We start from the raw sequence: 21904 nt of genomic DNA on the forward strand, positions 1-21904 counted from the left end.
CGGGTGTGGTGGTGGCGCACGCCTTTAATCCAGCACTTGGGAGGCAGAGGCAGGCGGATCTCAGTGAATTCAAGGCCGACCTGGTCTACAAAGTGAGTTCCAGGACAGCAAGAACTACACAGAGAAACCCTGTCTTGAAAAAACAAAACAAAACAAAACAAAAACAAAATGAGTAATTTGAAGCTGAGAGTGGTATGTGAATGGCGGAGCGCAGCTGCAGAGAAATGGGATTGTGGACATGAGCAGAGAGGGTAGCCTGAGTGGGAGAGCAGTACCAGCTGTTCTAGTCAGGTAGAAAACAGTAAGAACAGCGTGATGATTGCGTAGGTTTGTAAATAGAAGACAGAGATTTTTTTTGTTTTTGTTTTTGTTTTGTTTTTTTTTTTTTTTGGTTTTTCGAGACAGGGTTTCTCTGTGTAGCTTTGCACCTTTCCTGGAACTCACTTGGTAGTCCAGGCTGGCCTCGAACTCACAGAGATCCGCCTGCCTCTGCCTCCCAAGTGCTGGGATTAAAGGCGTGTGCCACCACCACCCGGCTGAAGACAGAGATTTTTAATAGGACACTTTGTTTTTGGTGAGGTGGGATGAGAGGCTATTGAGGTGGAGTCTGGATGAAATGTCTAAACAGTGGTCCTCGAGATCCAGAAAAGGAGCTGGCCACGAATGACAGGAGATTAACATATATTATCTTGATGAGGCCAATGATCATGGATTTGTAGTGCTACCAACCAGCGTTCCTTTCTCCCCAGCCCTCACTCCTAAACTCCACCCTAGAAGTTCACAGTCACCCTGTGGTGTGGAAAACAGTACTGATCTTGGATTGCAGTTCTGCTGCATAGGATAGCTAAGGTAAAGGGGACAGAGATGCAGAAAGTAATAACAAGATTGGGTCCAGAAAGAGACCAAGGAGCTGTGCAAGCATTAGGACCTGAGTTTGAATCTCCAGCACCCATGTAAAAAGCTTGATTTAAACTGTGTCTGTAACACCAGGGTTCTCACAAGGATATGGGAGGACAGAATTCCTGGAAGCTGACAGGCCAGCACACTCTGAGAAAACAAAGAGACGCTGTCTCAAAACAAGATGGAAAGCAAGGACCAACTCCTGGTGTTGTCCTCAGACTCTGCGTAAGCACTGTGTGCACACATACATTGTACACATATTCTCTCATGCACAAGCATGCACACACATGCATTCTCACGCATGTGCATACACACATGTACACACAAAGAACTTACAGCAAATGTATTTGGGATGGAGTTACTTCAGGAACAAAAATTGTCCTTCTCAGCCCAGTGTTTCGCGTGTCCTCATCCCAAAATTGTGTCTCCTTCCCTGACATCTCTCCCACAGTACAGATGAGATTGTTTTGTTGATCATCTCTAGGTGAATGTCCCTTGGGCACTTGAGACTCAAAATGGAGATCCAACATGTCTTCCCTTTCAGATGACCCCTGTTTCTTTTGTGTCTTCCTAATTATCCAGCATTGAAAACTGACTTGTCAGCCAGGCACAGTGGTCAACCCTAGAACTAGAGAGGCTGAGGCAGAAGAATTGCTAAGAGTTCAAAGCCAGCCCTGACTACAATGAGACCTTATCTAAAAAGCTGGAATTGAGGAGTGCTTTTTTCTCTTGATATGATGGCTATTCTTGGCCAACAATTTGACCACATCTGAAATTAACTAACACCCAAGTGGCTGGGTATACCTGTGAAGGATTTTTCCTAATTAAATCATTTGAAGTGTAAAGACCCACCTTTTTTTTTCAAGACAGGTTTCCTCTGTGTAGCCTTGGCTATCCTGAAACTCACTCTATAGACCAGGCTGGCCTTAAACTCAGAGATCTGCCTGCCTCTTCCTCCCCAGTTCTGGGATCAAAGGCATGTATGCCACCACTTCCCAGCTGGGAAGACCCACCTTTAATCTGGATCTTTTGAGGTAGAAAGATCCACCTTTAATCTGAGTCACACCTTCTGCTAGCAGCCTATATAAAGACCTGGAAAAAGGAAGTTCTTGCATTTTGCCTGCTTGCCCTCACTCTCTCCAGCAACTCCATTTATTCACTGGTGTTGGAGCCTACTTCTTTGGGATTCTGAAGTATACTGGAGACCAAATGAGACATTGAACCTCATGGACTGAACCATTCCTGGGTTGTTGGGCCTTCTTGGTAGACAGCCATTGTTGGACTAGAAGGACTAGTCTGTGAACCATTCCAGTAAATCCCCAACATAGAATAGATAGCTGGATGGATGGATGGATGGATGGATGGATGGATGGATGGATGGATAGATAGATAGATAGATAGATAGATAGATAGATAGATAGATAGATAGATAGATAGATAGAGATTCTATAAGTTCTGTTTCTCCTGATAAGCCTGACCAATACACTTGCCCTTTTCTTTTCTTTTTTTTAAATTTCCCGGAGCTGTGCCAGGGGCCCTTTACTTTTCATATCTGATTATTCCGTCTGTCATTTTCGCTTTATTTTGAGTTAGGCTATCTCTGTGAAACCCTGGTTGATATGGAACTTGCTGTACAGACTAAGCTGGCCTGAGACTCACAAATGACTAGCCACTTGCCTCTCCCTCCCAAGTGCTGGGGTTAGAAGCTACAGCTTGTTTTATGTGATGTTTTCTCCAGTCCACTGCTACTAAAGTGCATCAGCCCAGACGCCTTCTTAAACAGGTCTGCTTGCTGTGTCTCATGCATCCACCCAGCTATTATATTCTCCTCATTAACGTTTAAATCCTGATTGGGATAGAGGGTTTTTTTTTTTTATTATTTTTATTTATGTGTGTCTGTGTGTGTGGACACATGTGTGAGTGAGGCCAGAAGAGGGCATCAGAGCCCCTGGGGCTGAAATTACAGGCAGCTATAAACTGCCCGATGTGGATGCTGGGAACAGAACTTAGGACCACTGAAAGAGCAAGCAGTACATGCTCTTAACCACTGAGCCATGTCCTGGATAGAGAGATTAAAACAACAACAGCAACAAAGTGGGAGGATGACAAAAAAAAACCCACCAGATACAACCTTTGCAATCACTAATACACAGCTGTCGTTACCTGCAGTGGCCCACACAAGGACCAGCCGTCAACAATCAGACATGGAAGCAGGAGGGGTTCACAGGGCTCACTCCTTTACCTCTGAACTGCTGACTACTCAAGCCTCTGGGAGAGGGGAAATCACAGTCTTTAGTTGTGTGCCTAAGCCCCCCAGGCTCCAACAGATAACTCCAAACCCATGGTCACACAAGATGGCCTGAGCTAATTAAACTCAGCAAATCACAAAATAAAATGAATAGACATGAACAGGAGAGGGATTGTAGGAAGGGTGGGGTGGGTAGAGAGGTGGTAGAGCGGCGGGGATGAGAAATGGCAGCATGCACTGTGTACATGTGCAAAATTTCTAAGAACAAATTAATTTTTTTAAAGTATCTAGTGAGTTCCCAAATCCATCCACATAACTTGTAAGGTGGCCTCATCTTCATGGCTAACATTTCTCTATTGGGGCCATCATCATGTCCACAGTTTGGTGCTGTGGCTTATGAGCGAAGTGAGTTTCCTTGTTGTGTATGTCTGACATTGGAAGCTCTGTCACTACCTCACCTCTTTTATGTAGTCACTTATGAATAAGACCTGCAAAAAAGATTCCCTTTATGTTGAGTTTCTCTCAGCATAGTGAATATCCAGAATGTAGTAACGCTTCACCCACAGCTTCAACGTGATCACATTTAACCAGTTTACTCAATTCAAAAATGTAGGATATGGATGTCTGTGCCTAGAGTTCCAGCTCCTCAGGCCAGGACCAGAGAACATGAGCCTGAGAGTTCAAGACCAGCTCAGGCAACACCATAAGATCCAGTTTTAAAAATCAAGGGAACTTTGAATTATTGTTTCTATATCCTGGCTGCCCATTAAAATCACATCAGGAACTTTAAAAAATATGTTTACTGATGACTGATTCACAAGTTTTGCTTCAGTGGTCTTTGTAAGACCTAACAGAAGTTTTGTTTATAGTTTCCTAAGAGGCTAATTGTACACAGAGAACCAAGAACCAGTGTCTTAACTGGTTTATTGGGGTGCTGAGTAGAAAGGTACCTTCTCATTTGCTTGAGCTGTGTCCACCAGGCTGCTTAGGCAGAGGCACACAGTGGAAGGGGTGTTTACTTTGTAATGGCAGACCTCATGCTTTATTTGAAGAGCATACACAATGGCCTTTGAAAATCATGAGACCTGCTCGGTTCTTAAAATGAATCAGATGTGTGAGCTGCTGTGGTCTCGCGGTTAGAAGTGCAGACTGTGGGTGCTTCTGGGCTCTTTGCTCATCTGTTACTGACTTGTTAATTACATGACCTTAAGAGAGTTGCTTGGGCCTCATCTTGGAGTTAACACCTGCTGCAACTTCACAGAAAGACCAAGAAGTTGTCTCATTTAAAAAAAAAAAAAAAAATCTTTTTAGAAAGTTGTAAATCACTGACTTGTGTTTGGATCCCCCACAAGGGGGCCAAGTAGACCAGAGGGCTGGGGTGTCTGAACGTGAAACTCAGCTCTGACCTCCTGGTATTTGTTTTCTTGTCAGGGGTCAACAAAACAGAAGACTACCATGAAGTAGTTGCCCCAGCACATGCCCACGCCTGTGTTATCGTATAGGAAGGGGGAGGCTCTGCAGCATGGTGACTTTTTGGACTTTTAGTTCAACTGATTATTGTTTTATTGTGGGGAAGAAATCAGATCCATAGGCCTGATTTGTAGCTGCCCCTGGAGTTGGACTTTCTGCCTTTTGTCCAAGAAACCACAGGGTAAAGAAAGTTCATTTTAAATATGAAACTTGAAATTTGAAATTCTGATTATTTACATCCTGAAGAGCCCTTAAATATACAGGCAGAATTCAGAATTCCTTTTGAAAATATATACCCTATTTTTTCATTTTTGAAAGAGACATTTTGCATTATATCTAGGGTTTGTGTGAATCCTCAACTTTCTGAAGATAGACGAAGTCTTAAGCTTTTGTGTTACTAATCACAGGCTGCCGATGTTTCATTTTTGAGTGTGAGCATAGGGTGGTAAAGACAGGAATTCTGGTTTAATCCTCTGTCATTTAGTTCTGGAGAGAAGGATAAATCCTAGCTCAGTATATAGAGCAGCAAAATAGACTGAATCACATGTGAGAAAAATCAGTGGTGTAACCTCATAAAATAACACCACAGCTAAACTTTTTAGATTTTCACCTGCACTGTTCTTAATGACGTGCTTCAGCCGAGCGTGGTGGTGCACACCTGTAACCCCAGCACTCAAGAGGCCGAGGCAAGAGACTGGCCTTCGTAGTGAGACCCTATCTCGTTTTAAAATCTAGATAAACCTCTGAAAAACAAAACTGTCTTGTCTGTCCCAACAGGTTTGCTTCTGTTTGACTGTAATCCCATAGACTGTCAGGTATTATGTTTGTTACGTGGTACTTTAAAATAGGGTCCCATCTGATAGCCCTGCCTCCAAAGTGCCGGGATTCTGAATGTGAGCCTCCACTCCAGGCTTCCTGTGTCTCCCGACACGGTCTGCGAACACTGGCGGCATTTCTCTTTGTACCTCCCCCTCCCTGGCTCTAACTTACAGAGAATAAGAGGGCGAGGGTTTGGAGTTTTTCTTGAAAAAGCCCAGTGTTATCATTTAACAGTCACTGTGTCCATGGCCTTTATGCACAGTGAGCAGCAGAATGGGTTCCCTCCCTGCAGCAGAACTCTGTATGAACTCAGTAATTTCTCAAATCTGATAGGTAAAAAAGTGTGGCTTTTTGCTTCCTGTCCCTTCCTCCACCCCTAAACCATACAGCATTGTGCTTTCTGGTGACATTTACTCACACAGAGCTTCTCACAGCTCTCTCTTCACTTAGATCACTCTGTGTGTGAGGGAGATGTGCTGTCCAGTGCCATTTTAGAACAGGCTGCCTGACTCAGAGCACTTCCTAGGAGAGAATGCTCCTGCTTCAGATCAGTGTTGAGGGTGCAGTTCTGGGATATCTCCGATGCACGTGCCCATAGATATTTGGGAAGTGCTAATTCAGACTGCTGGATGTCTGGTGTCCTTGGAGCGCCTGAGTGCTTTAACCTGGTGCAGTGACCAAGGCAGTAGGGATCAGAATGGCGAAAGCCACTGAAAAATCCAAGTTCAGTACCGGCTTTCTTTGCCCGACAGATGGATAATGTAGCATTGAATCTGTTGTTTAGTTCTAATTGTTCGATAAACCAAGATTTGAACTCTTTATATGGCTCTCTCTGGTGATAGGAAACAAACCCAAGACCTGTGGGTAATTTCTGAGGTTTAACCAGCAGTTTTCCGAGCTCTGAATCCTTGAACACAGTGCTTTATGAAATCCCTCCGTTGTCATGCCCAGACTTTGAAACTCATCCTGCTCCTCCTAGCCCCTGTTGACCAGATGTTGTCGTTCCAGCCTGACGGTGCCCTCCTTTTGATGTGTAACATATGTGGAGCAGCAGGCCGGAGGGCTTATCACTGAGGTGCTGCTTCGCACTTGGCCTTGCTTTGTTGTCAGACCATTTGCCGCAGGCTGAAGACGCTGTAGATGCCTGTTTTCAGCATTGAGATTTGAAGCCCGGAGTTTCCATGAGAAGTCTCTCTCTTACATGTGATTCTGTTACAGAGCACTACCCTCTGGTATGGAACTGTGAAACACTCACCTCTGCTCTCATTCACACTTAGACAAATTTAAGCATTAAATTTTTTAAAAATTCACTGCCATCCACATTCTCAATGATTTTAAAGATATTTCATAGAGAAACACATTGTCAAATATCAACTTGGTGTGTTGCTATCGCTTAATTAACTAGAAGTTATTTAAAAGTTTAGGGATTAAAATAGAGACTCTAGTCTCTTTCAGTGTATGGCAGGTTGTTTTTAATGAAAAGATTGAACAGGATAATGTCATCTGGGGATAGAGCACACTCCTATAATCTCACCCTTGGAAGGCTAAGGGAGGAAGATCAGGAGCCCTGGAATTCAAAACCAGCCTGGACAACATAGCCTATCTCAAAGTTTATGGCAGTCAGTTTTACAAAAGGGGGTTAAGTATTTGGTAAGATCCTGCAGGTATACTTCAAAGAAAACTTAGAAGTAAAAGATTTCATAGTGTAGTCTCTGGGTTTATGATATATTTTTGCAGTAATAGATTTAGACAATACTTGTATCCTGGGACACTATTTCACTACATTTAGAAACTTGAAGGGAGTATAGGAAAGAACATGGGTTATACAGAGTAGTTACATGGCATCCCAACACTTTGGGAAGCAGAGCCAGGTGGATCTCTGTGAGTTCGAGGCCAGCCTGGTCTACAGAGTGACTTCCAGGGCAGCCAGGGCTACATAGTGAGACCTTGTTTTGGAAAAGGAGGGGTGGGGGACGAGAGGCTGGGGCTGGGGCTAGAAAATGGTAGAGTGTTTATCTAGAGTAAGTGAAGTCCTATGCTTAACCCCAACCCACAAAAACGAGCATTTGTTTGCCCTCAAATGTCAGAAGAAGACGTCCGAGCCCTGGAATAGAGTTACAAATGTCTGTGGATCACATGTAGGCACTGGGAACCAAACCTGGGTCTTCTGCATGAACAAGAGCCATCGCTTTAGCACCCAAAAGACCATTTTTTTAAGTGTTTAAAAAGAGAGAGAGAGAGAGAGAGAGAGAGAGAGAGAGAGAGAGAGAGAGAGAGAGAGAGACTTTGAATTCCACCACAGTGGTGGTCATAAGTGCCCTGTAGTCCCAGCTCAATTATAAAGGCAAGAAAAGAATCAATTGAGCCTGGGAGTTTGGGTCTAGCCTGAGCAACATAGTCAGTTCATGGCTGTTGTTCTTGTTGGAGCCAACTGGTTGGTTGGTTGGCTGGTTTTAAGACAGGAAGTAATTTTTTTGTTGTTGTTTTTGTTTTTGTTTTTCGAGACAGGGTTTCTATGTGTAGTTTTGGTGCTTTTCCTGGAACTTGCTCTGTAGACCAGGCTGGCCTCAAACTCACAGAGATCTGCCTGGCTCTGCCTCCAGCGTGCTGGGATGAAAGGCGTGTGCCACCACCACCCAGCAGGAAGTAAATGAAAAGCTGCAGACTAAGCCTGCCCAGTGACACTCAGCACTGTTTCTTTCCTCGTGGCAGAATCTGTGCTTCCCATGTAACCGTTCTGGCAGGAACAGAGGTGTTCTAGGGACAGCTGTCCCCTGCCTGTGTTTGCCAGGAACTTGATGCTGGGAAAAGGGAAAAGGCTTAACCCTCGCGCCAGCCCGAGGAGGAGCCCATCTCCTAGAAAGAGATCTCACATAGTTTTGATGACTTTGGCTGGACCACCTTACAGGAAATACTGGAGCCAGGACATGGGTTGGTAATGGCGGATTACACCTAGACCAGGATTGCCTAGTTATGCATACTTCTTGCCTTCTGTTCAAACTTAACCTCATGTCAGGACTTAGGGTGGGGGGGAGAAGACCCAAGTTCAGGTTCCATTTTTATATGGTCAGCTCTTGGGTCTTAGCTGGTTTGGGGTAGTTGGTTGCTGTAGGGTGTGTGTTTTGTTCTTAGTGAGGTCTTCATTTCCAAAATTTGTTTGAGGTTTTTGTTTTTTTTCCAAAAATTTTTTGCAATATTTCTAATATATATCCTGTACTGTTTTTCTAATTATATTTAGCTATTAACCTTATTCCCATAGGTTTTTAATTGAAATATTTTATAATTATTTTTAAATTCTTTATCAAGCATTTCATCCATTTGAATTCTTTGGAATCTGTTGATAAAGGCTTCTTTGTTCTCGGGGTTGAGGTGGCTCAGGGAGTAGAGAGTCTTGCTGCCTAAACCTGGCAACTTTTCCATTCCAGAACCCATGTAAGAGGTGGAGAGAGAGAATCAGCTCTACAGAGTTGTCCTTTAACCGCCACATGCATGCCACAGCACATGCTCCCAAACACACATACCATGTATATGCATGTACATACAATAATAATATGAAATCTTTATTAAGAAATGTTTTATTCATTTTACATACCAATCACAGATTCCCTTCTCCCCTCCTCCTGCCCCTCCACCCTCCCATCCCAACCCCTCCTTACAAGAAGGTAAGGCCTTCCATGGGGAGTCAGCAGAGCCTGGTACATTCAGAGGCAGGTCCAAGCCCCTCCCTGAAAGAAAGCGCCTACTACCTACCAGGAGAAGAGAAAAAAGCCAAAAGCTAAAGTCCAGCCAATTCAGGCCTGAGCTCCGGCTCCTTTAAGCTCCAACCATGTGAGTCAGTGAACAGGCCAAAAGTAGCTCCAGCTGTGTGTAATGACTGCTTATAGCTATGGTCAAGTGCAGCTCTGACTTCGTGCAGCTGGATGGCTTGTAGCTCTGGCTGGGCCTGGGGCCTGCAACCCCTGGCCTGTAAGGCCACCAACGGGTTTTTTAATGAATTCTTGCCACGTTGGGCACCAAATGTAGCACAAATCTTAACAGGTCTTATTAATAAAAACAAACCCGGAGCCAGGTATTGGGGTAAATGCTGAAAGATCAGAGAAGCAGAGCAACTCACAGCCACCTCACCTTGCCAATTCCTCGGTTGATCCTGTTTCCTCAGACTGGAAGCCTCTGAGTCCTTATCCAAATGGATCTCAGCTGAACTGCTAAAAGCCTAAAAGCTTAACCAGGCTCTAGTTCCTGGTTTTCACATCTTATATACCTTTCTGCTTCCTGCCATCACTTCCTGGGATTAAAGGCATGTGTCACTATGCCTGGGTGTTTCCAGTATGGCTTTGAACTCACAGAGATCCAGACGGATCTCTGCCTTCAGAATGCTAGGATTAAAGGTGTGAGTGCCACCATTTTCTGGCCACTCTATCTAGTGGCTGTTCTGTTCTCTGACCCCAGATAAGTTTATTAGGGTGCACACTATTCTGGGCGACACAATATCACCACATCCCCCCTGCCTCAAGGCTGTGTGAGTTGTCTCACACACACACAAAAAAAAAGTTATAAAAAAATTCTTTTGGTGCCATTATATCACCTTGGGGTGTGTGTTGTCCCTCGTATTCGTTTTATTCCTTCACTGGGGTTTATATATCTAGTAGAGATAGATATCTCTACCGTTTTTATGAAGTGCGTAAGAAGCTTTCTCTTGAAAACGAGTCTTGGGGTGCCATTTGTTACACAGTCATTGATGGTTTGTCTGGCTGGAGGCCAGACTGTCATTTCACTCTAGTTTCTTTAACTGTGGTTAGTGAGTTTGGGCACAGGGTGTAACTGTCACAGAGCCACTGTCTCTACAGGCCACGCGCCAGCAATAGAGAACACTGGGTGTGGCTCTCCAGTGTCCACGACTCCTACAGTGGGCATAATGGCCCCTTCCCAGTAGTGAGGGTTTCCCGGAGTATTTCAGTGCTAACTCCACTACTAGCAAGAGGTGTCTGAAACCACCAATCTCCAACAAACACCACATAGAGGCACTTACAGGGTTCAGTGCTTCCTCTGCGGCACTCATGGAGGCCTGACTGCAGTGCAGACAAGATGCAGGTCGTAGGGGGAGCTACCAAGAAGGGTAACAACAAAGTCTACGTTTGCTCCCAGCTGCTTCCGTGGCAGTGTCTGACTGAGGAGAGCAGGGCTAACAAAGTTGGGCAGTGTTCTCCTCGGACCCCCCTTACCTGGGGATGGGGCAGCAGCTGGGACCAGAATTGCTCAAGACTCTCTCATGATACCCAGGCTAACGATGTTGATGTTCCCTGTCCTGACAGTAACAGGCACCTAGCTTTGACACAGTGGGGAAAGTGGGCATTGGCCTTCAGTCTTGGAAGAAGTACAAATCCATATATATCTTTAATATCCTGGTTCTCAAAGACAGCACCTTCAGTTCTGCAGGTCCCAATACCTATCCTCCACAGCACAGTGTACTCCGCAGCCTTAGATAATAGTTATCCTGCTGAGCCAAGCTGAATTGGCAAGGCAGCTAAACCCTATACAGTGCAACAGAATGTTTGTGGAAGCCCAGACATGAGAATAGCAGGCCTCTCTCAACTCCCTATTAGTCCAGACTCCTATCTCACTTCCCAGAATGGCCCCTGTCACGGCACCTTGAAGGAACGGGGGGAAGATGGTATGAGACTCTACTGTGCATATTTTAGATTGCTTACCTAAGTGGGTTGCTAGCCTAGGAGCATGGTAAACTTCCCAGTAGCTAGAATTGGCAGCATCCTCATGGCTAGTTTGCTGGGACACTTTGACCCTTCCTTCTGCAAAAATTCCTTCCTCCTGGACAGTGGAGCTGTGGTAGCAGGTACAAGAGAATTTATATGCGCCTTCCCTCACTGTGCTCTTGTTCCAGGTATCTTGAGCCTCCAAGTTTCAGTCTTGATTTCCTCTGCTCTCCCACAACCATTCATTTTAATGTATGTGTATAGCTGTTGCTTTGGTTCTTTGTGGAAGAGGGGCTGAGTGCCAGGCAGCAGTGTACTCAGTGGTCTTGGGTTTTCTATATTGTGTGCTTTATTAAAAGCTTAGTGCCTGGAATATAGCTTGTCTTGCATGTACAGAGCCTTGAGTTCAGTCACAGCACATTACAGTTGATTACATTTGAAAACTAAAGTCTCCATTTCATGTCAGTTTTTAGAGAGCTATATCAGAAGTGCTTTAAAGAAAAAAGCGTGCAATTGGTATTAAATGCCTTATGGATAATATTAATATTTTAAAAATTAAAATGTTAAAAAGTTTCATCCGAAAAGGTAATCTTGCATTTTGCCAGTTATTTTGGGGGGAGGGGTATAATCCAAACATTCTATATAGATTTGTTTCCAGAGCTCCCCTATCACCTCCATTCTACAAATGAAAATTTTATTCATTTTGCTTTTATCCTAAGAATTTTTGCTGGCTTAATGAGCATGTTAATAAGTACGGGTATATAGACTTCTTTCCTTATTGAACAGAGTTTGTTGGTCTTTCAATCTTCTGAGACTTTTACCTTAGTAAAGCCTTTCTCTAGGAATTTTGTTACTTTAGAGAAACATCTTCCTTGTCAGGAGATTCACCGTGGCAAGTTGAAGATGCGTCCTTCCGCCCTTCTCATTTCCTCATACACATTTACTATTATTGGTTTCAGATTGACACCGATTCTTGGCATTCAGAAGCATTCTCCAAAAAATGTGGTATTTACACAGTTCATAGCCACCCTGCTGACAGAACTGCATTTGAAATGTGAAGATCTTGAAAATTTAACCATTATATTTAGAACCAGCTGCTAACAAGCATGGTGAGTTGGATTGTATCTGTTTTGTTACCTGTGTGAGCTTTTGATAAGTGCTCGGACAGTGTTCTCCCAATGAACTATGCCCTAGCCACAAGTTTAAAAATTTAAAAACTAGGTGCAAACCTCAAGCTTACTTCAGCTTACTAAAGACTCAGCTATCCACTAGTCCTCAGCTGCCCCTGCTGCTTCCTGTCCACTTTTACTTTTGCCCATCCTTGTTGCAGATCTTCCTTTGAAGACTAGCAGTTCTGGTTCTTACATTCCCGGCTATTCTCAGGCCCTCCCACTTGTCCCACCTAATCAGGCTTCTTCCCAGGAAGGAGTTCACTGCAGTGACCTATCATGAGCCTTCTCATACTGTTGTCCCTGAGAGTGGAGTTAAACTCTTCGTAGCCAGCATCTTAGTTACCTCTCTGCAGACAAGCAGGTAAATTTGCATGCCCGACTGTGTTGAATACCTGCTTCCAGAGACACAGCTCAAGTCTTTGTCTCTTGCAAGCTGGCCATCAGAATGTCCCTTAACTGCACCTCTTCCTGCCTCCTCATTTCACATGCCACTTCATGAGCTCAGCTAGATACAGATTTAGTATTAAAATCAAAAACCTTCTTGAGAAGTATTTTCTTAACTCAAAATTGTCTTGACTATAAAAGCTAAGCAACACAGAAATAAGCATATGTAATAAGAAAAGAAAGTCTTCCTTACCTTTGCTTTGGCGATTGGAGGTGAGGAAGACTAACTCACTCTCTCTGAGCAGTTCTTTGTGTACAGGTGGGGCCCTGTTCAGTTTTTCCCCTTCCATGTTAGCATGTCTATTGGTGCTGTTCTTGTCCTGGCTGCCGTATTGTAGACACAATCCCTCCTGGTCCTCCAGCTCTTATAGCCTTCCCATGCCCTCCTCCAAGATGTTCCCTGAGCCTTAGTGCAGTTGTGTTGTAGGTATAGCTGTTGGGGCTGGGCACCCCATGATCCGTTGCTTACTGTATTTTGAGCAGTTGTGGTTTTCTGGATAGTCTCTGTCTACAGCTAAGAAAAGTTTTCTTTGGTGAGAAATAAGAAGCTATACTTACCTGTGGTAAAAGTATTTAGAATGCTTTTAGGGATTATGTTGGTTTAAAAGTACCAGTAATAGGTTCTCCCTTGAGATTCATGACCTCACTAACCCTGGGTAGTTGGCTGGGTATCACCTACCAGACATGATTTTGATTTCCCTCCTGTTGAATGGACCTTAAGTCTAATTAGGCAGCTGCTAGTTACCTCTAAGATGAGAGTGCCTCCATTGCCCTCAGGGATAACTTGCCATGCTGGTGATTGTTGTAGTTCACCATAGGCATCACAGCCGAGTAGCACCTCGATTGCTTCCCTCCCTGGCAGTTTGCATAGTACCTCCCAATACTACGAAAGCTTTCCCGTTTTATGGCCTTAATTCCTGGGCAAATGGAGTCCTAGTCAGGAAGTCCTTTCCTACACCTATATCATTTAGAGTACTACCTGTGTATTCTTCTAGGAATTTCAGGTTTCACTTTTAGGTCTTTGATCCATTTGGAATTAGTTTTTGTGTGAAATGATAGATATGGGCCTGATTTCATTCTTATACATGTGGACATCTAGTTTTCCCAGCACCATCTGTTGAAGATGCTTTTTCTCCAGTATCTTTTTGGCATCTTTGTCAAATATTAAGTGGCTGAGGGTACATGTACTCATGTTTGGGTCTTTGATTTTTGTTCCACCTGTCTACTTGTTTGTTTCTGTACCTGTACCATATTATTACCATGGCTATGTAATATATCTTGAAATCTGGAATCATAATCCATCCAGTGTTGTTATGATCAGGATTGTTTTAGCTATCCAGAGTTTTGTGTGGTTCCATATGAATTTTAGGATAGTTTTTTCTATTGCTATGAAGAATGAGATGGGGGCTTTGATTAGGATTGCTTTGAATCTGTAAAATAGCTTTTGGTAGAATGTTAATTTTCACAGTGTTAATTGTAGAGGTCTTTTACCTCTTTGATTAAGTAAGTTTATTCCTGGATATTTTATTTTTCTTTATGGCTGTTGTGAATTGGAATGTGTGTACTGTCTTTGTGTTTTTGTTGGTGGTGTATAGAAAAGCTATTGATTTGTGCAAGTTGATTCTGTATTCTGCCACTTGCTGAAATTGTTGATCATTTCTAATGTATAGTATCATCTGCAATGGGGATAGTTTGACTTCTTTCTTATCTTGACTCATTGCTGCAACTAGAACTTTTGAGTACTGTAAAAACAGTTTTTCTGCATCTGTTGAGATGGCCAATGTGAATTCTGTCATTAAATCCATCAATGTCATTTACTACATTTATTGACTTATATATGTTGAACTGGCTCTGCATCTCCTGAATAAAGCCAATTTGGTCATGGAGGATAATCTTTTTAATGTCTATCTGTACTTGGTTTTCAAGTATTTTGTTGATTTTTGAATGTTCATCAGGGATATTGACCTATAATTTTCTTTTCTGTTGTTCTGTCTTTACCTGATCTTTGTTTTAGTATTAGGGAAATACTAGCTTCCTAGATGGAGATTTGGGAGTAGAGATTTTTTGTTTCGTTTTTCAAGACAGTGTGTGTGTGTGTGTGTGTGTGTGTGTGTGTGTGTGTGTGTGTGTGTGTGTGTGTGTAGCCCTGGCTGTCCTGGAACTCACTCTGTACTGGGCTGGCCTTGAATTCAGAGATCAACCTGCCTCTGCCTCCCAAGTGCTGGGATTAAAGGCATGTGCCACCACCTGGCCAGAGTACAGGTTTTACAGTATACCTTTATAGCATTCTGAATTTTTGTGTCTGTTGTAATGCTTCCCTGTTCATTTCTGATTCTGTTGAGTCATTTCTTTCATTTGGTTAGCTGAGCCAATGGTCTGTGGAGCATATTTATTTAAGAACCAGCTCTTAGGCTCATGCTATGTATTGTTTTCTTTGCTTCAATTTTATTAATTCATCTTTTTTATTTCTTGCCATCTGTGGGATTTAGGTTTAGTTTGTTCTTGCTTTTCCAAATTCTTGAGTTGTATCATTAAGTCATTTATGTGTGGTCTTTCTGATTTTTTTTTTTAACTCAGAACTATAAATTTTCTTCATAGGACTGCTTTCAATGTGTCCCAGAGGTTCTGCTGTATTTTCATTTAGCTACGGTAATTGTCTTCCTTGATTTCTTCTAGGAACTTTCATCATTTAGTAATGAGTTATTTAAGCTCCATGAGTTTGCTTGCTATTGATTTTAAGTTTTCCTGCACAATGGTCAGAGTATAAGGAGTGGTTTCAAATTTTCTGAATTTGTTAAATTTGTTTGGTATCCCCGGAGGGGTCTATTATAAATATGCCTTTGGAGAGTGCTGAGTAGAATGTATATTCTTCAGTGTTTGGGTAGAATATTCTGGTATCTGCTAAGTCCATTTGATGTATGATGTCAATTAACCTGATGTTTCTCTGACTTTTTTGTACAGATGACCTACCTATTGGAGAAAGGGGGTATTGAAATCACCTACTATTAATGGATTGATGTTAATCTGTCTTTAGTAGTAGATTTTCTCATGAAAGTGAGTGACATAGTGTTTGATGCATGATTGTTAGTTTAGTAATGTCTTCTTAGTTAACCATACTCCTGATTAGAATGAAGTATCTCTTGTTATCTCTGATTAGTTTTAGTTTGAAGTTCATTTTGTCAGATATTAGGATAGCAATACTGTTTGTTTCCTAGTCTCAGTAGACTGAAGTACTTTTTTCCATTTTTTTTTTTTAGTCTAATGTGGTACCTGTCTTGAAAGCTGATTTTCTTATAAACAACAGAAAGATGAGGGGTTGGGGATTTAGCTCAGTGGTAGAGCACTTGCCTAGCAAGCGCAAGGCCCTGGGTTCGGTCCTCAGCTCTGGAAAAAATTAAAAATAATAATAATAATAATAATAATAATAATAAATAATACCAGAAAGATAGATTTAGTTTCTTAATTCTTTCAGCCAACCTGTCATTTGATTTGAGAATTGAGAAAGCTATTATCCAAAGGTGTATGTTGGTTTCTGTCTTCTGTTGTTTTCTTACTTGTATTTTCTTAATGTTTCAGTATTTATAGCTTCATTTGTTTTCTTTCTACAGTCTCTTGGGTGTGCTTATTCCTTTCTTCAGTCTGAAGTATTGCAGCCAGTATTCTGTGTGGGGTTGGTCTGCAGGATATGAATTCTTTCATACAATTTGGATCATGGAAAGGTTTTCTTTCTTCATCAACTATGGCAGATAGTTTTGCTTAGTATATTTTACTTGTGTTTTTTCTCTTGCAACTTTCAATATTCTTTGTTCTCCATATTTGGTGTTTTAACTGATATGCCATGAGTTTATTATTTGGGGTTTCATGTACTTCTTATATCTGTGTAAGTATGTTTTCCCTTAGTTTAGAAAGTTTTCTATGATCTTGAAGATCTGGTCTGTGTATTGGCCTAGGATGTTTCTTCCTCATCTATGCCTATTATTTGAAGGTTTGTGTAGACAAATTTCTAAACAGTCTTATTAGATAAGAAACACAGAGCCAAATACACAGTTAAAAGCCCAAGAGATCAGAGCACTAGCGAAAAGCCAAGACCACCTTATCTTACCACTCGCTGCCCTCACTTCCCGAAAGAGTTTCTTCCTGTCTGACTTGTCCTTTTTTTGCCTTTCTGTTCTGCCTTCTCATTGGCTCTAAACCCAACCACATGACTTCCTCATCACTGCCTGTCTATACAGACCTCCTGGTCTCTATGGTTGGTACTGGGATTAAAGGTTGGTGCCACCACGCTTGGCTGTGTACTTGACCACACAGAGACTCTGCCTGCCATGTGATCGGATTAAGGGTGTGTGCTACCACCGCCTGACTGCTGTCCCTGGCTCGCTATGACCTCTGATCTCTGGGCAAACTTTATTAACATACAAATAAAACCACATTTCAGCACAATTAAAATATCACCACAGGTTTGGTTTTGTAGTGGCATCCCATGGTTCCTCTGTGTTCCTTTCCTGTGCTTTAAAAAAAAAAAATCATATTCTTTGCTGTATGGTCTAATTCCTCTACTTTGAGTCCTGATATTCTGTATTCTACTTGTATGGCTTTCTCTTGAGTTTTTGATTCCACTTATTCAGCTCTATGTATTTTCTTGGCCAACAGTCAAGCATTTATTATCTTTTTGAATTTGAGGTGTTTTTGTGTTTTCTTAAACTACTAAAATTCCTTGACAAAATTTATGGTTGTTCTTTTAAGTTCTGTGTTCTGGGGTTCATCTAAGTAATTCTCTTGAGAGAACATTTCTAGAGTAGTAGGTTTTATGGGAGGCATCATGTCTTGGCTTTTCTTATCAGTTTTGCTTTTGCAATGTGGCCTGGATATCTGACCTTGGATGTGTGTATGAAATATACAGCCAGCTTTTGATTGGGCCAGTGTAAGAACTGCATGGCATAAAGCTGGTCCATGCCCTGTTTGATTGGGTCTAGACCAGGCAAGCCATGGTCTAGAGCTAGGCCTGTTTGTGTGGAAGTGGCAGAAAGGACAGATGGGAGTTGGCAGTACTCACTGGGCAAAGCTGGCTCGCAAGCCACAGTCTTGAGGTAGGGCCTATAGGTGTCTATTTTTTATTATTTGATTTTTATCAAATAATTTTCAAACAAACTGTGAAATACACAAGAAGGATATTTGGCAGGAAAGCAAGAACAGGGCCTAGAAGTGTTGCTCAGTGGTAAGGTATCTCATTATGTGTGAAGCCCTGGGCAAAGGAGGGAGTGATTGCTGGTAACCCGTTGTCAAATCTGTTAAAAAAAACAAATATAAGGAATTGGTACAGTCACTCCGTCCCAGCTTATACTCAGTGCTTGTTCAAGTGATTGATGTGAGGGCTCTTACTTAAAGGGAGGAGCTCAGGTTGGCTTGCATAAGCACCACTTTCAGAAGTTCTTAAAAATACGGTTAATTTGGAATTTTAAGTCCAGTTGTCAATTCATTATACCCACGTCCATTGGTGGGAAGGCTTATTAGACATGCTGAAAATACAGAATGCTTAATTAGAGGTCCTTCTGGACCTCCTTTAATTAATGGATGCCAGTTAAAAGTGATTTAATTAGCATATTTTAAGCAGGTGGTATTCAAGTAGCTTAAGGACATTCAAGTAAGGATGTTTCATGTAGACTTTATGTACATTGCTCATTTGGCCCAAACTTTCTCATATTATAAAGGATTATAAATTTACAGCTATTATCCACTTTTGAGTGAGTACATACCATGTTTTTTCTTTCTTGGTCTGGGTTACCTCACTCAAGATGATTCTTTTCTAGTTCCATCCATTTGCCTTCAAATTTCCTGGCGTCCTTATTTTTAACAGCTGAGTAATGCTACACTATGTATATGTACCACATTTCTTTATCCATTCCTCGATTGAGGGACATCTAGGTTGTTTCCAGGTTCTGGCTATTACAACTAAACCTGCTATAAACATAGCTGAGCAAGTAAGTGTCCTTGTGGTATGATTGAGCATCCTTTGGGTATATGCCCAAGGGCAGTATAGCTGGGTCTTGTGGTAGGTTGATTCTCAGTTTTCTGAGAAACCGTCACACTGACTTCTAAAATGTCTGCACAAGTTTGCACTCCCAGCAGCAATGTTCGCCTGGCTCCACAGCCTCTCCAGCATGAGCTGTCCCTTGTGTTTTTGATCTTAGCCATTCTGACAGGTATAAAATGGAATCTCAGAGCTATTTTGATTTGCATTTCCCTGATAGCTAAGGATGTTCAACATCTCCTTAAGTGTTTCTTGGCCATTGGAGATTCTTCTGTTGAAATATGTCTATTTAGATCTGTACCCCATTTTTTCATTTGATTGATGTCTAGTTTCTTAAATATTTTGGAAATCAGCCCTCTGCCGGATGTTGGGTTGGTGAAGATCTTTTCCCATTCTGTAGGCTGCCATTTTGTCCTGTTGACAGAGTCCTTTGCTTTATAGAAACTTTTCAATTTCATGAGGTCTCATTTATTAATTGTCGATCCTAGTGACTGTGCTATTGGTGTTCTCCGCAGGAAGTTGTCTCCTGAGTCAGTGTGTTCAAGATTATTTCCTACTTTCTCTTTTCTCAAGTTCAGTGTATCTGGTTTTATGTTGAGGTCTTTGATCCACTTGGACGTGAGTTTTGTGCAGGGTGATAGATATGGATCTATTTGCATTATTCTACATGCTGACATCCAGTTAGACCAGCACCATTTGTTGAAGATGCTCTTTTTGTTTCCCAGATATAATTCAGGAAGATAGAAGATGAATTTTTACTCACCATACCTGGAATCTTAGCCAACGAGGGTCATGAGTGACTGCTGACTAAGAGCATAACTTCCTCAGGCACAAGAGAGCCGTGACTCCAGCAGGAAGAAGTAAGCCCTTACAACACAGGATTTTTATTTTCAAAGGAAAAAATAAATTGAAACTTGAAGGAATATTCAAGAAAATGCAATTACCTTTATTTTTTTTCTGGTTGATTACAGCAAAGAAAATAAAAATTTTAATTTTGGCCATTTGTTAACTCTATCATACAAATAACAGCAAAGGTTAGGTCAATAAATGTGATCTCAATGTGACCTTCAATGGAGTCCTTTACAAGTCTGGTCACTTTCAAACGCTGACCATGCTGACCACCCGCCTGCCTGCTGCTAAGCTCCCACCAGAACCCTCCCTCAACGCCTCTGCCACCCCACGTGGTACTGAGACATGTCATGTTCTCCTCCGTGATTAGCCCGGTTAGTACCAGAGCTCCCCATCCACACCTTCTCCACAACCTGCCATATCTAGTCAGAGTATTGAAACCAGTGCCCGGCCCAGTCTGACCCCCACCTGCACGGCAGCTACTCTCTTGGCTTCCACAGGGTGCTACATCCCTTGTCCTGACCACTCCTACCTACGATGCAGCCAGAGCTTGTGTTCCAACCTGACCTACCTGCACCCACCCACAGATCTCTTCTGCATAGCTTCCAACCACCCTACTTGGTAACCAGACTCCTCACATCTCCTCCAAGGACTAGCCTAGGTCCCCATCCCATGCCCTGCCTGTGCCACAGCCAGGCTTTAGACTTACACCAGGACCTGCCCCAACCTGCACCCACCCACAGAACCTTTCTGAGCAGCTTCCAACTCAGTACCCAAATTTCCCACGACCTCCTTCCAGGTTCTAACCAGGTGAGTTCCCCTGACCTCCCATCCATTCCTCCTCTACAACTGGCCAAATCTAGCCTGGGTCCCACAACCAGTGCGCCAGCCTAGTCTGATCTTCCTGCCTGCACTGCAAAGGAGCTCTAGACTTGGGCCAGGATCTTTCTTAACTATCCCTCAAACCACAGGACTCTCCCAGGCCATATCCAACCCTTTGACACAGCCAGAGCTACCCCCTAGCCTCCATGCTTGGAAAAGGAAACACATCCTACATGCCAACCCAGGCCCCGCTCTCCAGCCTGACTTCATTCCACCCATTTCAACCCACCTGCATTTCCTCTCTTCTGCCCCAACCTGCACTGTCCAGAACAAGAGAAATCCACATGCCAGATCTTATCCCAAGAATACCAACAATCGCCAGGCGGTGGTGGCGCACACCTTTAATCGCAGCACTCAGGAGGCAGAGGCAGGCAGATCTCTGAGTTCAAGGCCAGCCTGGTCTACAGAGCAAGTTCCAGGAAAGGCACAAAGCTACACAGAGAAACCCTGTCTCGAAAAACCAAAAATAAAAAAATACCAACAATCTGAAAGATCAAACCAGTATCTTCTCTCCAAATCCTATCATTCCTGTACAAATGTTTGCCCATGAGAATTACCTAGATGAACTCCAAGACACAGAAATTTAAAGAAATCATAACCTTTATCAAAGAATTCAAGGAATTTACAGAAGATACAAACAGCTCAAATGAAATTAAGGAGAAAGAGCTAAGGAGAATAAACGCCAGAGTGATGCCCAAGAAAACACATACATAAGGCTAATCGAAATGACAAAGACAATCCAAGACTTGAGAATGAAATTCAATCAGGAGATAAAAATATTGAAGACTCAAGGTTAAATGACGATGGAATTGAAAAACCCAATAGCTCAACTAGGAAGCTCAAAGGAAAGCCATACAAGTAGGATGAATCAAGCAGAAGATTGAATGTCAGGATTCAAAGTAGAAGATTTAGACCAAATAAGCAGGGAATATGAAAAATTAAACACACACACAGAGGAAAGGAACAGGTTAGGTGGGACACCATGACAAAAACAAACTTGAAATATAGCCATAGAATCCCAAGTCAATGGCATATACCAGATTTTAAACAGCATCATAGAAGAAAATTTACCCAAACTAAGCAAAGACATACTAAGACAGATACAGAAAAGCACACAGAACACCAAATAAGACCAGAAAAAAAATCCCTATAGGCATATCATAATTGAAGTATTAAGTATACAAAACAAAGTGTATTGAACGCTACAAGTCACATATAAAGGAAAATCCATCAGAATAACAGCTGATTTCTCAGTGGAAACTCTGAAAGCCAGAAGAGCCTGGAGCAATGCATTCCAAGTCCTAAAAGACTATTATGGCCAAAATGGGACTAATATACCCAGCCAAACTATCTGCCATGATTGAAGGAAAAAACATCTTTC

At 42.4% G+C, this 21904-nt stretch overlaps 1 protein-coding gene across 7 annotated transcripts in view; it reads left to right on the forward strand.

The window, feature by feature from the left end:
• Positions 1-19863, forward strand: part of Rpap2 (RNA polymerase II associated protein 2) — a 75141-nt gene extending 55278 nt beyond the window's left edge. For 6 of the 7 annotated variants that reach the window (XM_042257802.2, XM_006985824.4, XM_042257798.2 and 3 more), the window contains 2 exons: positions 12108-12257; positions 19518-19863. In XM_042257802.2, the coding sequence (XP_042113736.2) occupies positions 12108-12249 (142 nt within the window). In that variant the 3' untranslated portion in view covers positions 12250-12257; positions 19518-19863. The remainder of the gene's footprint in view (positions 1-12107; positions 12258-19517) is intronic. The other variant, XM_042257799.2, reaches the window with a different exon arrangement.
• The last annotated feature ends 2041 nt before the right edge of the window (positions 19864-21904 follow it).

This window comes from Peromyscus maniculatus, chromosome 10, assembly GCF_049852395.1.
Source record: "Peromyscus maniculatus bairdii isolate BWxNUB_F1_BW_parent chromosome 10, HU_Pman_BW_mat_3.1, whole genome shotgun sequence".
NCBI lineage: Eukaryota > Metazoa > Chordata > Mammalia > Rodentia > Cricetidae > Peromyscus > Peromyscus maniculatus.